Genomic DNA, 18539 nt, shown 5'->3' on the forward strand with positions numbered 1-18539 from the left:
TGGGGGATCTGTGTACACATTCTTGTTTAAACATTTAAAATGCTCTTCATTTTTAGGCAGCACAAGAGGAAGAGGAGGTTGATGATGAACACAGGCTGATAAGGAGATTGAGGGGAGAACTTGAGGTTTGTGCAGAGTTATTTTTAAGATAAACAACATGTATTAGGGCGATTCCTCTTTGAAAATAAACAAAGCATTGAAAAACTTTACAACATTTCACTGGAAAATTTAAATAATTATGTTACGTCAACTCGAGCAAAAAATTGCAAATTATTTGACATTATCATGTATTGGATATATTATGAAGGATTTAATGCTCATAGTTTTGAAGTTTTGCAGTTGAAAAAAAAAAGTAAAATCACAAAAATACTGAACTCCGAGGAAACTTCAAAATAGAAAGTCCTTAATCAAATGGCAAAAGCTCAAGCACATCAAACGAATGGATAACAACAGTCATATTTCTGACTGGTACATGCATTTTCTTATGTAAAAAAGTAAAGTCTTATTTTGAATTTAAATTGAAAAGTTAAGAGTGACAAGCTTGAGGTTACTGTGAACCACGTTTTCACAAAGTGGTTTCTTCACACAACTGTTGTGAGTAGAAAAATAAAGCGAATATGTAAAACTTTGATCTTCCCTGATTTAAATACCTCAAGTTAATTTGAAATTTGTAAATTAAATCAACTCAAAGTTTAATGTTTAATCTTTCTTTTGTTGCCCTAAAAAAAAATCTTGATTGAGAAGTCTTTTTTTATTTATAGGAGAGACGTGATGAACTGGAAGGTTTAGATCTTGCAATAGAAAGACAGAAAAAGAATTTGAAAGATTTACGGAAAGAGGAGAAGAATCTGAATCATGAGAGACAGTCAGCAAGGGAAGAACTTGAATTTATGAGTAAAGAAAAAAGAAAAAGGTGTGGTCAATTATAACAGTTTTTAACTTTACATGAAGCTGTAGTTCTTCTGTAAATTCAGAAATTATTGCGATTATTGCGAAAAATGGGATATAATGGCAATAATTTAAACTCACATTTTTGAAATTTAGTGTATGAATTAAGGGGGCTCGCGGGTCTAAATTTTTTTTTTTATTTAATATAGGATTTCTCTATATTTTTCTATAAATGAACTTTATCTTATACTTAATAGAAAAATGAAATAAAAAAATGGGGTCACCGTTCATTTACGCTCACAATCTGTCCTCGAAAGAAGCATACATTTTTGTTAATGTCCTTTTTTTCTGTTGAACTAATAGGAGAAAAAGCGGTAATATCGAAATAAAAAAAGAACTAAATTACAGAAATCGCTTAAATTTTACAATTATTTAGTTTATGTACAGCTTATTCGAAAATAACAATAAAAAATATAGGTCACCGATGAGTTAAAAAAGATATTTTAATTTAAATGCCAAAAAATGGCATTTTTGCACCAAAGGGAGATAATTTGGAGCTTTTTCTGTGATATCCACATTTTAAAAGTCACCTGGGGCCAACAGGAATTGACTTTTTGGAATGATTTTTGTACCATATGATAAAGTAACAACTACTTAAGGTAATAAATAAAATTTGTAATGAAAAATTAATGTTTAATTTTTTTCTGAAAATCTTATACCCGCGAGCCTCCTTAAACAGGATTTTTCTCAATATCGCAAAAATTAAAATCACACTATAGTCAAATGACAAAATCGCAATAATAAATGCACACAATAATTTCTGAATTTACAGTATTATGGTCTTAATGTTTGTACATTGACATCTTTGAAAGAGTTAACACAAACATTTTATTGATTCGAAGTTATCTGTGGTTCTAAAAATGAAAAAGAGGTAAAAAATAATTATTTAATAAAAAATAAATTTCTCTATGAGGTCTAATAATGTGAATTTTTTAGGCTTTGCTTAATTTATTTAATTACAAAATTATGATGTTGGAATAACTCCAAATTTGTTAATTATTTTGTGCTGAAACATTGTTTCTTTTGAAACGTATATTCTGCTTAAACTACAAAACATGTAGTCAAATATTTCTTCTTTCTTTTTAGACGACCTAAAATTATAGTGGATGATGACTCATCAGATGATTCCTTAAGTGAAGGTCTGAAAGCCAGTCGTAGAAATTACCTCAAAGATGAGATCAATGCTCTGGAGAGGACATTAGGTAAAAGGCGAGGTCAGTTAAAGAATGCAGACCGTCTCCTGAAAACATGTAACACTGATCTTATGGATGCAAGGGAACAGGTAACTAGCATATCAATAAGTAAGAATTCGTTTCGATTGAAATTTCTTTATCCGACTGCAGTGTTTACAACTTTAAAAAAAATGTTGATTTCTGGTTTTTGAAGAATTGTGATTAGTTTAAAAATTGAAAAATGTACTTATTAAAAAAAAAACAATTAAAACTGCTCATTCAATCTTGCTTTTGCCTTGAATTAGAAATGGTATTGCTCTCCCCACTTTTGCATGCTCAGTAACTTGATATATATCGGATGATATTTACTGAATAATCTCCCCTTGTTAGTAGATTTATAAATACAACCAGTTTTATGAATAACTAGTTTTGAGTATATATTTTTTTTTTATCCTTGTTTGAAATTTATGCTTGTACTTGGTTTCATGTTATAATAAACTTAACAGATATTATTGAAATTCAATATTTATTCCTTGAATTAGTTGTAATTATAAATTTGATATTCATCCTTGAACTATTTGTAATTATAATGAAATGAGTAATTCAAGAAATTATTTTTTGTAGGCAAAAGAAACAGTGAATAGGTTTGATAATGCTGCTTCTGGTCTTGAAACAACCGTGAAAGAAAAAGATGAGTTAGAAAGGCGAGCCAATCTAGCAGCTCTAGACTTAATAAAGGCTCAGGAACAACTTGGTGGAATTAGATCAGAACTCCGAGATATTGAAAGAAAACGTAACAAACAGGATAGATTGTTACGGGATGTTAATCAGGTATGGTTTATTGATTATAATTTCTGTGATGTGCTTTCCATTCTTTTCTTTAAATTTAGCATTCTATAGATATGAAAAAAAAGATATGGTATGATTTCCGATGAGAAAACTCTCCACCAGAGACCAAATGACATAGAAATTAACAACAAGTGATAAAGTTTAGAAATTAGAGTTTGAATTGAAATTTATAACAATCTTTAATTTCAATGATGATGTTATTGCTAATATCTTGTATACAAACAAGTTTTAAATAAATTCATCCATTTCACCATAGGATGAAGAATTTGAATTAAAAGATGTTTGATAACTAATTATGTTAAGATGGAGAATCTTTCAACCATATTTAGAGTTAGAGTGTGTTAAAGTGATATGTATATGAGCCCTTCTTTTTACAAGATAACATGCTAAGCTGGATTTTACAAACCAGCTCACAGGCTAATACAAACTTTATAGGTAATTTGGTTTATAAGTGCTATTATTTTTAAGGCTATTTATTTTAATCATGGAGTTAAACTTAATCATTCATACATGTATTACACTATATAATGTATTTTAGGTTATAAATAAGAGAGATGGAGAGTACAAGGATGTTGACGGTAGAGTACGTGCAGCTACAGAAAAGTAAGTCAAATATTATTCATTAAATTTTGACAAATAATTTAATTTGACCTGTTAAAAAAATATAAATATTTCAAGAAATTTGAACCACACATTTTCCAGGAATAATTTCAATGGATATATAGCACTATGACTGACACTTATTTAGAGAAGCTTGACATGTCCTTTGTTTATGTGGTTGAAATGGTGTGCTGATTTTTAAAGAGATTTTAAAGAGTTAACTCCCTTAGATGTTCTGTACCCCCTTAAGTTCTGTTTTTTTCATTTATTTCATTGAAAGTACTGTTATTTGATATAGCATGACAAATTTGAATTAATTTGATTTTTTTTCCTTCAGTTTAAGAAGATTACACGATGAAATAAATTCAGCAACTCAGAGAGAGAAAGATACACTGTCAGCCCTCCGTGACGCAGAAGATGTCCTCGGCAAACGGCGGTCAGACATACAACGTATGCGAGACCAGGTACGTCGTGCCTTGTCCAATAAATAATGACAATTCTATAACAATACAATCTATCAAGCATGGTAATGCAATAACATGGATGCTTTCTTTGTTGTAATTATACAATCTTATTTCATTAACATAATGTTATTTCCATATAAAACATTAGAAGTCTTCTTCTTTGATTTACAGCAGTAGCTAACTGCATCCTCAATACATTATTTGATAATCGCTTTATATAAATCATATTTGTTAGCTTTCATTATCTAGCATAGAATCTCTCATCTTGGAAATTTCATCCTCTAGAATATATTCTATATCTGTCATAGTGCTATTAAATAATTAAAGATATATAGAAGCATTTTTGAATGGAATCTTATGCAATAAAAGCATTTATTCATGGCATCAATTGAAAATGGACTTAATCCCTCATCTCACATTTATTTTACAGTTGGCTGTATATGATGATGATGATTTTTGACTTGGGTGGTGATTAGAACCACTAAACTGGTTTGTCCGTGACATTTTGGTTTTATTATCTATATCTGGTGTGCTGGTGTGTGACCACCATAGAATAACCTTTGACCCAAGGTCACATTTTGCTCTTTGACCACATTTATACTTCATGTAACCAATTAAATGCACTACTAATTACTGGGTTCCTACCATTTCATAATCATCCCAGATTTGATAAATTAGAATTTATTTTATTTTACTTTTAAGCATAAATTTCAGTTTGGTGGTAGAATATTTTTTGAAATCTTTTATTTATATTTGTTAATCATATACATTGTAATTCACTTTTCATATATTTTTTTTAATAGTACTGGGGAAAAAATGTTCTTTAAGGTCTTGATAAATATACATATTGTTTTTAATTTTGAGATTTGTTAAAGTTTCCAAAAAACAACAACAAAAATTTATTGTAAAATCATGTGAAAAACAGTTTTGCTTCAAATGATTTGAAATCAGTCAAAGGAACAATCATAGGCGCACATTCTTGAGCACTATAATATCGGATTGTGGTTGCAATTTTCATAGCATTTGTTTACCTAATTTTTTTGCCTTGTAACATATTGTACCAGCGTTTTGTTGGATTTTAGTGGTCAAAGAGCAAATATTAACACCAAGCACACAGATAAAAAAAATTATAAGTTGTCAAAAATTGTAGCATTTTAAATTAATGATGTTTTATGGTGCCATAACATAAATGTTTTCTTTTATACATCTTCTAAAAATATCATTTCACTATTGAATAATGTCTGCAAAATTATATGTTTTTTTTTCATCAATAATGTACATTTGTCAGAAATAATCTTTCATATTTATTTTTTTACTTAAATGACTTATTAGGGGATTGGGTTTTAAATGTGCAAATTTCCTAAGATGAACAACACATAATGCATGAGACAGTGGAGCAATTTCAAAAAGTATATAATAATGTCCACTTTTATCGTTCATATCGATACTGGAGAAATGTTCAGTTTTCAACCAATCAAAAGTTTCCATAGTGAGTATTCTCACTGTAAAGAAATAAATTTGGGACACTGAATAAGGTGTATCAGATTAACTATGGATTTGGGAATTTCAATTGAAAAATCTTTAAAAATGTGAAATTGTGTTTTGGGTGAATTAAGGGGAGATAACCTGTTTTAGCATTTAGCCAAAGCAGAATTCTAAGTATGAATTAATCAAATCTCATAAAAATTTTACTAATTAGAAAGTTTTATAGAACTGTCTCATGCACTTTTTTAACTTAAGATCTCAGCTGGATTTCAAATATACTCTTTCTTTCTAGAAACACATTGTAAATGAGTGCTTTAATCATTGTTTATAAACAGTATTGTTTTGATCAGTATTATCATGATTATGATAGCTTGTAGTCAAGTAGTGTAAATGTGTGCACATGTGATATATTAGTCTGTGATAATAAATAATAGATTTACAAGAAAGTTTTGTCTTTATTAGTAAATTCAGAAGGCCACACCAATAAAAATATTTGTTTTTCAGAATCTCGATTTTATTGCTTCCTTTCAAATTTTCAATTCAAATTTAAAAAAAATCAACCCAACCCTTCTATTTGTTTTATAAACGGATAGCTGTTCAAAACAAATTATTTTAATTGCTGAATTTAAAAAAAACAAACTTTTATTAGATTTTATTTCTATAATAAAAAAATCTGATGCAGATGCATAGCATAAGCCATTTGGATTTAAATTGATATCTGTTATTGATACAATCTGCACCAATTTGACCATTTGTAAACAAAAATATTCCTGGAAAAACTTAAAAAACTTTCTTGGCATTTCTTTTGCACTTAAAATGAAAAGAAAAACAAGCCAATTTCAGGCTGGAACAGAAAAGAATTGTCCCCCTTTCTATGAAAATTAAAGAGAAAAGTATCCATGTGCATGCTTCACTTACAAAAAAAGAGTCGAGACATTTAATATTTTATTTGTGTGGCCTTATGTATTTGGTGCATGGATACATTATCTACAGTAGTACAGTTTACAAATATATCAAATACATGTAACCTTAAGACACAGTTATACTTTTGACAACCATGCAAGACCTGCATTGGAAGTCAATGACGTTTAAAAAAAAAAATTGTCATCTTTATACTTAAGAGTCCTATTTTCCAAGAAGATTTATAATCTTGAATATATAATTTTAACCAAGTTGTCTGTGTGGACTACATTCACAGTAGTAATTTAAGTTTCACTTTGTTTGATAACACAGTTAGATTTACGTACTGGTATTAAAGCAAGACCCTCATAGCAAAATACACTTATACATATGAAAATTATTTTTATCAACACATACAGGGATCTCGGAGTACAAAATTTGTGCTGGAAACACCAAAACCAGTGTTTTGATTGGTTGATTTCAGAGTTTTGAATACGATTATTCTTTTGAAAGTTTTGTGTCCCAATACCTATCTCTTGCTGGATAAAACACAAAACTTAAAAAATAGCTTCTAATACTGTTCCTGTCAGCATTTAGGAGTAAGAGAAAAAAATGGTCGGCTTGAAATCTAGATGTTTTTTTTTTTGACTTTATTTTGTGAAATATCACATTGAAATACTTCTCTGCATCTCAGTGAATTACAAATATAAGAATAAGAAAATGTGGTATGATTGCCACGATGAAACAAAAAGAGAAAATGATGGGCTAATTTATGTACAAAACAATGAATAAAAATATGATACACAGAAACAAAACAACCACTGAATATCAGTCTCCTGACTCTGTACAGGCACAAGCATAGTTTATACACCAAAAACTTGTTCCAGTACAAATGTACTAAATTTGGCATTAAACATACATTGTCCACCACACTAGGGGGAGTTGATCTTGATTTGAAAAACTGGCATATTTTATCTTTTGGTACTGTGGATTCATTAGTGTTGTGGGATATTAATGTTTGTGAATTCCATAGGGTACCAGTGAACCCAGGAATTCAAATGTTTAATGGTGAACAACAACTTTTTTATTCAAGACTAAAATGAAACTGTTCTTGTCAGTGATAGTGTACCATTAATCAGAAAGAGGATTTATCTAAAAATGTATGGAAAACTATATCTAGTTTAGAAACAATATATAACACTAACAAATATGTAAAATTGACCATTCATCATCAACAGCAACACATATTCTTTGCTGATCATTCCAATTAGTTTTGAATCATGTAACTGTTTTCACATATGGACAGTTAATTAATTAAGAAAAAAGTAAAAAGATCATGGACAAAAACACAGTTAAGGTTGATTCATGGTATACCGCCATCTTGGATTGAACAATCACAGTAAAAAATCGGTCTAGTTATTTGCCTAAATCTGCAAATTTGGAGACAGATTTGCAATTTGATGGTTAGACTGTTTAATTATATAAAGAAAACTTGGCAATTTATTGTATAATTCAAAATAATTAAACAAATATCATTTTATTTTGCTTTTTGAATCATTTTTTTCAAATGAGCCATTTAAGGGAAGATAACTCTTTTAGTAAAAAATTTATACTGGACAGATAGGGAATTTTTTTCTTTTTACTTGTAGCAAGAAAACAAGTTCGGTGACACCATTTTTTCTTTTTATTTTCTTAAAACATATTACAAAACCTATCTTTTCACAATTATTTCAAAATTCTATCTCATAGATTATTTTTTATGCACACAATTGTGTTTTTCCATTAACAATCTAACCAAATTTAGGCAATTTTCAACGACTCATAGCTTGAAAAATAGCACGGTGACCCCTACTTTTTATTATATTTTTGAAAAGAGCATATTAAAATCTTCATTCTGGCTAAGTATAAGAAAATTCTGTCTCAAAAAAGATTTACTTATGATCTACCTTAAGCCAACAGAAAAGGTAACTGAAACTTATTTGGAGAATTCATCAGGTTATTTGTCTAGTTTTTAATGGAAAAGTTTTGCATGCATACATGTAAAAATTGCGGTTTTTATCCAACACAATTATAGGTTTGAACGTTGTTTACAATTTAGACTTGTATAAATCAAGTTGCGCACAGATATTCATTTGTGATTACAACAATCAAAACAAAATTAAATAAAAAGGTGGAGGAAACCAGAGTGCTCATGGAGAACCAAGATATTCAGCAGAAAAACTAGGAGAAGAATGCACCTTCAACATTCAAGGTTCAAACTCTGAACGTCAGTGTTAACAGACTAGTGATGCAGTTGATGAATTACTTCCACCATTCAACCACAGAGTACCCAGAACTAACTTCATTGTAGATGGAGTTGGATGCATATTTTATGTAAATTGTACTGTGCTATGCAGAAATATGTTAAAATATTTTTTTCATTGAGATTGACCTTTAATCCTTATGTGAAAGAACTATTGCATGAAGAAACATAAAATTAAACTACACAGGAGGTCTATGAAGATGAAAGATTCAAATATCCTGATTCAAATAAATTAAAATGCAGGTTGTGTATATCCCCTGCATTTATATTTGGGAAGATTTGCCATGATATCTCCCATGAAATAGAGATTTTGATGTTGTCTGTTATATGGTCGGGTTGCTGTCTCTTTGACACATTCCCCATTTCCATTCTCAATTTTATGTACTTGTAATGTGATTGTTTTATTTCAGATTGAATCACAAAAGAGAGAATTGGAAAAGGTTGACCAGCTGATGGGTAAAAAGAGGACAGAGTTACACTTACTACAAGACACAGCTGAGAGGAAACAGTCAGAGTTAGCTTCAGTGTTAAGAGAAGCTGATGCAGAAGCAACTGCAAAACAGAGAGAGTTAAGGGTCAGTAGGTCAAGTAATCCTTATTGTAGTATATTCATAGTGGCTCATCATTTTTTTCTGTTGTTATTTTATCATAAAAAAAGATGTTATAAGATAGAAAAAATAAATTGTCTTTATGGTTACTGCACAAATGCCACTAATTTCATGAAAAGCTAAATGACTGATTTGTCACATAAATAAAGCTTTCAATGCTGTTCTTCATCTTGATATTTGTATGAACATTTTCAACAAAGAACTCTCACCTACAGCAAAATCTATATTACTCTAACCATTAATTAAAATGGTTCTTTTTTAAATACTTTGACTTCTGTTACTGTAAATTCAGCAAGTATTGCATGTGTTTGTCAATTGCGCTTGATTCCCATTGGAAAATTAAATATTTCAATTACGTGATGCTAAATATGAATACTGGTAATGCTGCTAAATTCCAAATGCAACGTTTATTTTTGTGCAAAACCTACTCCTCAGCATTTTCAATATTGATCAAACATCCAAAAATTTATGAATTTATAGTACCTTTTGGAACCATCATTTCTGATATAAAAATATGTGATATGATTGCGAATGAGACAACTATGTATGTATATAGATATAGGAAGATGTGGCATGAGTGCCAATAAGACAACTCTCAATCCAAATAACAATTTATAAAAGTAAACCATTATAGGTCAATGCACAGCCTTCAACACAGAGCTTTGGCTCACACCGAACAACAAGCTTTAAAGGGCCCAAAAATTACTAGTGTAAAACCATTCAAACAGGAAAACCAATGGTCTAATCTATATAAACAAAACGAGAAACATGTATAAATTACATAAACAAACACAACTACTGTACATCAGATTCCTGACTTAGGACAGGTGCAAACATTTTCAGCAGGATTAAACGTTTTAATGGTAACAAATGTATGTATGTTTTTTCTTTTTAAAGTATACAATCAGCTTAAGAAATGCTGTTATTTTGATATAAAGAATGGCATTTTATTGTTAATGTTTAAAAATTTTTTAGGAATTGAAAGAGTATTTGCGAGATTTGGATTCTCAGAAAAATGATCTGATATCTCACATGAAAACAAAACGCAATGAACTCAATAAACTAAAGGAAGCTGTTGAAACTGAGGACGAAGTGTTACAAAAACTTGTTAGTTCTGTGAATAAACATAAAACGGAATTAAAACATACATATGAAATGCAACGGCTGGAAAATGGTGAATTAGATAGTCTGAAAACACAGCATGCACAGAAGTTAGCTGAATTGGAAAGAACGCAAAGAGAATTGACAGAGGTAATTTATTTTACATTTATCTAAAGTAGGAGTTTCATAAGTCTTAAGATTGACAGCTTTATAAGTGGGACTTAGAATTGGAACAGAAATATGGTTAATAGAAATTTAAATGCGGATTTAAGATTGAGCTGAACTGTGCCTCTGTCAAAGGTAGTCTTTCTTTTTACATCAAATTGTTATTATTCCAGGCTAGTACTCGTATAGTAACATAGAAATGGAAAAAATGGTAACATAAAAGCATGTATTGATTTTGCTCCTCCCCCATGAAAGATAAAAATGTTCAAGAAACAACATCACATTATTATAGGAACAACCTTAATAAAAGCAATTCTTTTGTTGGCATTCTTAAGAGATCCTAGATGGTTAGACTTGACATTTTTGCCATATTTAATCAAATTGTTCCTGACAAGTAAAACATAAAACTCAACAGTGACAAAACATCTAAGAGGAGTAGGACTTCTCATATCCCTCATTAACAAATGAATTATAATGAAATTTAAAGAGACCGACACTGGTACTGAACAGTCATGTTTTTGTAACAAGTCACACTATGTCACTACAATAAGTTGAGCATAAACAAGACTGACAATGGTACTCACAGGAGATAAAAGCCTTATTAAACTTTACACCATGTCCCCCACAATAACAAATTAGGCCTAAATTCACTGTGAGGTACCAGTTTTAAAGTACAAGTCTAAATGATTTGAAAACTGGTACCTCACAGTGAAAAATTATCCAGAATGAGAAATCCTTGTCTTTGAGGAAAAGCATCTGATTTGATTCATGATCATTGTAGGAAAAGTCTGAGTTAGAACAATTGAATGCAGAAACAAGTAGAAAATCAGCCGAGGTTGAGAGATTACGACAGACACTAGACCGTGACAGACAGGAAGTGGAAAGATTAACGCTGGAGAAACAGTCATTAGAAGACAGGGTAGCAGCTATGAATAGGGAGAGAGATTTATTAGATGATTCATGTAAAGATATGGATAATAAAATGATTATGATGAAAAGGTATTTACTTCATTCGTTATTTTATATAAAATATATTTTTTGGAGCACCTTATTGAACAATTTTTTGTTGTTGCAAGTATCTCTTTTTAAGATAGATAAAGAGCTTCAAAACAATAAAACATTGGCTATGAGGCTGCAACATAGATTTTTCCCCCCTTATTTTTCTTGTGCATCATAATAATACTGCATTTATTTTTTCTTGACCAATATAAATAAGATATGGTATGAGTGCCAATGAAACAACTCTCCATCCCATGCATAATTTATATACATGTACTCATGTAGTGATAGTGGTTGATTTTCAGGAAAACTGCAAATATATATAATGATTCCAAAAACTATTTTAGATGTAATATGGAACATAGTTATAATTATACTTGCTTAAAAAATAGTTTTATAAAACTTTGATAGTAAAATTTTAACGTAAATTCTATTTATATTATAGTAATTTTTCAGTTTTAAGGTTTAATAAATCATATAATTACATTAAAATCTGGTTTGTAGAAATCATCAGGCACTGGAAGAAAAGATAGAAGTATCCAGTAGACGGTCAGAAAAATTAGAAATAGAATTGAGACAGAGAGAAAAAGAAATGGATGAAGCTAATCATCAGAGAACAGCATTACAGAAAGAGGTTCAACAATTAAAACTGGCATGTAAAGGTAAGAGATTATATGATGTTGTGTTCAAAATTATTTTTTAAAAATACCGGTATCTAACCCAGATGGCAAGAATTACCTTTCAGTAACAGATATGTTTTGGAAATCCAATTTTGTGCATACCGGTACATTCTGTACAAGATTTTTTCTGGAAATTTCTTTATGAACTATTGCACTGAGAACTCACATTTCTTACATCCTTTCTATTTACTGCCTTTCCATAAATTAAATTTTCAAAATTTTATGTCTTTATACAAAAGTTTGCAGTAAAGTTATTTTCATATGAATATGTCTGTTTTGATGGAAAATGTTCAACTGAGGTCTTTAGATAAAATTCAAATCAAATAAAGATGAAAGATAAGGTTTTTTTGCACTAACTTTTAAATATTCTAGCAAACAGTCATTGTATAAACGGGTGTTCTATTGACAGCAGCTTAGTTTTATCAAGGCTTTCATTCTTAGTTTTTATTTATGCTCTTCTTCAGAATGCAGAAGTGAAGTAAAGTCATTAAAAGAAAATATTCGAGATTCAGATGACAGATATGAAAGTTTACAAACAGTGAGTACATTATGACTAACAAACTCTGCTTCAGAAGTCTATACAAGCATACACAAAATGTCTACTTTGTTGAGATTCATTGTATTCCTGTACCAAAGAAATCCATGTAAATTGATATTCAACAAATTATACTGAATTCATTATAGTAAATTATACTGAATTCATTATAGTGAATTTCCTTCATGGTGGATATAGATAATTGAGGAAGAATTAATCTTACAGTTCCCTGCAATATCTTTAACTGATGAATGTTTAAAAGTGTCATTATTTATCTGAATTCCCTGAATCAGTTAATGTTCTAATTTATGCTTGATATATTCATTTTAGGATTTAAAAGATACTTACATGAAGAGAGATGAAGCGAAATTGGAATATGAAAGATTAAATGAAGGAATACGTCAAAGTCGCCTGGCTCATGATGACTATTTACGACAAGAAAAATCAAAACAACTAGAGTTACAGGACTTGTTAAAGAATGTCAATAACAAACAACTGGAGTATCAAGAAACAAAAATGGTTGGTTTAGTTTGATATATAAATACAAAAAGATGTGAGGTAGAGGTTAATGAAAGAACAGCCCCAAATTCAATTAAACAAGAAACAACATCATGGTTCTTATGATAGACCAGTGTTACATGCATTTTGATTGAATTCCACAAATAATGACAAAGTTGTGCACACAATCACAGGTATTGCTTGACCTTTTAGAATGTATTTAACATTATTTTTTATCAGTTGCATTAGAATTGAGATATCAGTGTTATGTATGAAGATTTGCAACCTTTAAATTCTCAACTGATGTCTGCAAATATTCAATTATAAAAATTTTATCTCCAAAATAGCAAGTATGTTTTAGAGCTATTCCAAAAAAGTTCCAAATGTAAGGGGAAGGTTGGAGAGTTAGTAGGCCCCATATTATGTATTAGTCTGCATTCTTTTATGTTTTATTAAATTCTTTATCAAATGATTAAAGATTTGTTGCAAGCATTTCCTTAACGAAATGTGTGTAATTTTATTTAGTGATTTCAATGAAGAAAACAAATCCATTATGTGTTATAGATTTAGCTCTCTGCAAATTCATTGAATTATATTTCATGATCACATGTTCCATTTATTAAAACTTGATGTTATAATATTTCATAACAGGCACTGAATAAAGTAAGAAAAGATGTTGAACGTGAAGAAAAGAAGTTAAACCATGTAAGTATGGCTTCTCGCTTTATTTTATTTCAAAGCTTAAGTTTTATTTCTTTATGAAAAATGATAATGGTGTGTTCTGACTCTATGCTTTAGTAGAAATAATTAAATGGGAAAATTAAAATTAATAGAACTATGACTATCTTCCAATTTATTTCTTTGAAAGTATGGTAAAGGTTTTTTTTATAAATATATTAGAAAAAAATTAAAAATTATATATTCATAGTGAGGTTAAAACTAATGTTATTAATATAGAAATTTGGTTTAAGGAAATCAAGTGTAATTTTTAAATGTAAAAAGGATATTTTCATGTGAAGACAGTATATTTTAAATACAGATTTCTTGTGTCTTTGGAAAAAGCATTGTTCAATGCCAAATGATGTTAATGAAAAAATATGATTTTTGTCGAGCCTGCAACTTTTGTTGCAGAAAGCTCGACATAGGGATAGTGATCCGGCGGCGGCGGCGGCTACGGCGGCGGTGTTAGCTCACTTCTTAAAAGCTTTATATTTCAGAAGGTGGAAGACCTGGATGCTTCATACTTTGTATATAGATGCTTCATGTTACGAAGTTTCCGTCAGTCACATGTCCAATGTCCTTGACCTCATTTTCATGGTTCAGTGACCACTTGAAAAAAAAGTTCAAATTTTTTGTAATGTTGAATTCTCTCTTATTATAAGTAATAGGATAACTATATTTGGTATGTGAGTACCTTGCAAGGTCCTCACGTCTGTCAGACAGTTTTCACTTGACCTCGACCTCATTTCATGGATCAGTGATCAAGGTTAAGTTTTGGTGGTCAAGTCCATATCTCAGATACTATAAGCAATAGGGCTAGTATATTCGGTGTATGGAATGACTGTAAGGTGTACATGTCCAACTGGCAGGAATCATCTGACCTTGACCTCATTTTCATGGTTCAGTGGTTATAGTTAAATTTTTGTGTTTTGGTCTGTTTTTCTCATACTATATGCAATAGGTATACTATATTTGTTGTATGGAATGATGGTAAGGTGTACATGTCTAGCGGGCAGATGTCATGTGACCTTGACCTCATTTTCATGGTTCAGCGGTCAAAGTTAAGTTTTTGAGTTTTGGTCTTTTTATCTAATACTGTATGCCATAGGTCAACTATATTTGGTGTATGGAAATATTTTATGATCTTTATGTCAGTCGCGCAGGTTTTATTTGACCGTGACATCATTTTCATGGTTCATTGCACAGTGTTAAGTTTTTGTGTTTTGGTCTATTTTTCTTAAACTATAACATGTATAAGTAATGGGTCAACTATATATGTTGTATAGAAGCATTGTTAGCTGTACATGTCTGCCTGGCATGGTTCATCTGACCTTGACCTCATTTTCAAGGTTCATTGGTCTTTGTTTAGTTATCTTGGTTAATGTTAAGTTTATGAGACAGTTGTAATAAAACTAAGCTTTATACTTAGGACTATCAACATAATATCAATGATTAGTATAGAAGGCGAGACATTTCAGCGTGTGCACTCTTGTTCAAAGTCAGCAGCGAAATACTACGGAATATGCATGAAAATTTCCAAATATATACAAATCTCTTTCTAGCATGTTAACATATTGAACTGTGCATATAATATTTTTTTCTAAAATGATGCATTAAAAACAGTAAAATGACATAGAAATTCCTATTTATCTGGGTATTTTAATAATGTCCTTACTCTACCATTTTGATTACTATTTACACAAAAAAATCTGGTAAATTTTGAATCAAAATTAATGGGATAATGTGGATTATTTTTTTTGTGGGTACCAATTTTGGTTGATTAAGGAAAAAAATAATTGTGAATACGTGTATCTGAAATTCGGGGACAATAATAGTAAAATTGAAATTTCTTCAAATTTGCTAAACTGTTCAAACCCAAGTTCTTCGTTTAAACAATTAATGCATCATTTCCATAGCTGTTTTCTATAGTATCTCTTCACTGCTTTTCACTTACAGTTGGTCAGTAATGCTAACATCGAATTGGATCACATACGATCAGATTTACATACCAAACAAATTGAGTTGGATGATGCCACATCTACAATGAATAATCTGAAGGTAAATTATCTCCCTTGAAACAGATGAAAGGAGTTACCTCCCATGGTGCTAAGAACAGAAAGCACTTGTAATAGTTTAATGAATTCCAAATGAAGTAATAACATAAAATTTCATATTTACCAAGGAGGAACATGTCAGTTTTATTGTAAATTTCCTACAGTTCTGACAGTAAGACAAAACTTGATTGTCTCCCTTTATAACTGGTTCAAATATTGATAGATAACTCACATCAAGGACTATATTGCACATGAAGATAAAACCTTTTTGTCGAGCCTTCGACTTTAGTCGAAAAAGCGAGACATAGCGATCCTACATTCCGTCGGCGTCGGCGTCGTCGGCGGCGTCAACAAATATTCACTCTGTGGTTAAAGTTTTTGAAATTTTAATAACTTTCTTAAACTAAACTGGATTTCTACCAAACTTGGACAGAAGCTTGTTTATGTTCATAAGATAGTATGCAGAAGTAAATTTTGTAAAAATAAAATTCCATTTTTTCCGTATTTTACTTATAAATGGACTTAGTTTTTCTGCCAGGAAACATAACATTCACTCTGTGGTTAAAGTTTTTGAAATTTTAATAACTTTCTTAAACTATACTGTATTTGTACCAAACTTATACAGAAGCTTGTTTATGATCATAAGATAGTATCCAGAAGGAAATTTTGGAAAAATAAAATTCCATTTTTTCCGTATTTTACTTATAAATGGACTTAGTTTTTCTGCCAGGAAACATAACATTCACTCTGTGGTTAAAGTTTTTGAAATTTTAATAACTTTCTTAAATTATCCTGGGTTTGTACCAAACTTAGACAATAGCTTGTTTATGATCAAAACATAGTATCCAGAAGTAAATTTTGTTAACAAAAAAATCCATTTTTTTGTGCATTTTACTTTTATATGGACTTAGATTTTCTGCCAGGAAACAACGCATTCACTCTGTGGTTAAAGTTTTTAAAATTCTAATAACTTTCTTATACTATTTTGGACCTGTACCAAACTTGGACAGAAGCTTGTTTAGGATCAAAAGCTAGTATCTTTTAGAAAATTTTACCTGTGTATCTGTATTTTACTTATAAATGGTTATAAATCTTCCAGTTTACATAACAGACAGTCTGCAGTTAAAGTTTTTAAAACATACTGTATTTTTACCAAACTTGGACAGAAGCTTCTTAGAATCATAAGATAGTATCAAGAGGAATATTTTCATTGATTTTATTCCTCTTTTGTTGAGCCTGCGATTAACAGCATATTAAAGTAGGCGAGACACTGGGTTCCGTGGAACCCTTAAGAATTTTTTTTTTTATTAAATAAAATTAAGTATTTTAAGGTCAAGTTCAGTATTAAATGGGCTATATCACAAATTTTGGTAATATTTTGCATACAACTTTGGCTTGTTCACTTATAACTGAAAATCAAATTCCTTAATGCATTTATCTCTTTTATTTTCGGAAATATTACTGATTGAATTTTGTGTTCAGAATTTTAAACCTATTAATTAAGCTGAAGTTTTTCAAAGATTTGCAGTGAGATTTCAACAAAATCAATGGCCCATGCATCCTAACCCTATTTTTCCTTTATAGCTAAGTGTGTTCTATTACCCTGTTTCATTGTATAAGCTTGACTACTCTTCTTGTGATATGCATGAGTTTTATTTGTTTAAAGCATTTACTTACTGTAAATTCAGTAATTATTGCGATGTTTTTTTTATTAGAAAAACGCAACAGGGTTATAATTGCAATAATTTAAACTCGCATTTTTTTTTATATGAATTCAAACAGGATTTTTCTCAATAACGCAAAAATTAAAATCGCATTTTAGTCTAAAATGACAAAATCGCAATAGTTTCTGAATTTTCAGTAAATTCATCAGTTGATTTTAAATAATTGTAGAAAGAGTCCAAGGCTTTACAAATGAATGAAGAGAAATTCATTGAAATGGAAAAGATAATGAAAGACCTTGGTAAGATATCTTTTTCTATCTATCACATAATTTATCGTGTAGATTCACGCTGCTGAGAGTTACAATATTTCTCAACTCAAAACAGTTCATTTTATTTTCAAGATGGAAGTGTTATGAAAAAAAAAAGGAAAAATTATCAACATGACAAGATGTTTGTATCTACCAAAGATTTCAGATAAATCAAACTACTTGTTTTTGGAGTTTTCTCCTCTGAAATACTAATATTTCCAATTTTTCACAGGTTATTGGCTATTTTTTTTTAAACTATATGAACTTGGTTAAAAGTGTAAATGGCAAAACAATAAATAGCATAAAATTTGAAAGTTTCAGAAAATCTGACAAATATCTGTTTTGGAGTTGTTGTCCCATGTCGATTTTTACTTTTTTGGGTAACATTTTTGGCTCATTATCTCCAAAACTATAGGAGCTGAGTTAAACATAATCAGCAACTCAAATAATAAGTATGTACATATAAAGGGCCTCTTTAGCAGACTGG

The 18539-nt window shown here is 30.0% G+C and overlaps 1 protein-coding gene across 7 annotated transcripts in view; it reads left to right on the top strand.

The window, feature by feature from the left end:
• Positions 1-18539, top strand: part of LOC143062815 (uncharacterized) — a 99542-nt gene that overhangs the window by 62570 nt on the left and 18433 nt on the right. For 5 of the 7 annotated variants that reach the window (XM_076234618.1, XM_076234620.1, XM_076234621.1 and 2 more), the window contains 15 exons: positions 57-125; positions 762-913; positions 2035-2230; positions 2745-2951; positions 3508-3572; positions 3907-4033; positions 9131-9295; positions 10304-10579; positions 11376-11593; positions 12098-12255; positions 12738-12811; positions 13139-13327; positions 13958-14011; positions 15983-16084; positions 17974-18043. In XM_076234618.1, coding sequence (XP_076090733.1) covers positions 57-125; positions 762-913; positions 2035-2230; positions 2745-2951; positions 3508-3572; positions 3907-4033; positions 9131-9295; positions 10304-10579; positions 11376-11593; positions 12098-12255; positions 12738-12811; positions 13139-13327; positions 13958-14011; positions 15983-16084; positions 17974-18043 — 2122 coding nt within the window. The remainder of the gene's footprint in view (positions 1-56; positions 126-761; positions 914-2034; positions 2231-2744; positions 2952-3507; positions 3573-3906; positions 4034-9130; positions 9296-10303; positions 10580-11375; positions 11594-12097; positions 12256-12737; positions 12812-13138; positions 13328-13957; positions 14012-15982; positions 16085-17973; positions 18044-18539) is intronic. The other 2 variants (XM_076234623.1, XM_076234625.1) reach the window with 1 other exon arrangement.

Source organism: Mytilus galloprovincialis, chromosome 2 (assembly GCF_965363235.1).
Source record: "Mytilus galloprovincialis chromosome 2, xbMytGall1.hap1.1, whole genome shotgun sequence".
NCBI classification, from domain to species: domain Eukaryota; kingdom Metazoa; phylum Mollusca; class Bivalvia; order Mytilida; family Mytilidae; genus Mytilus; species Mytilus galloprovincialis.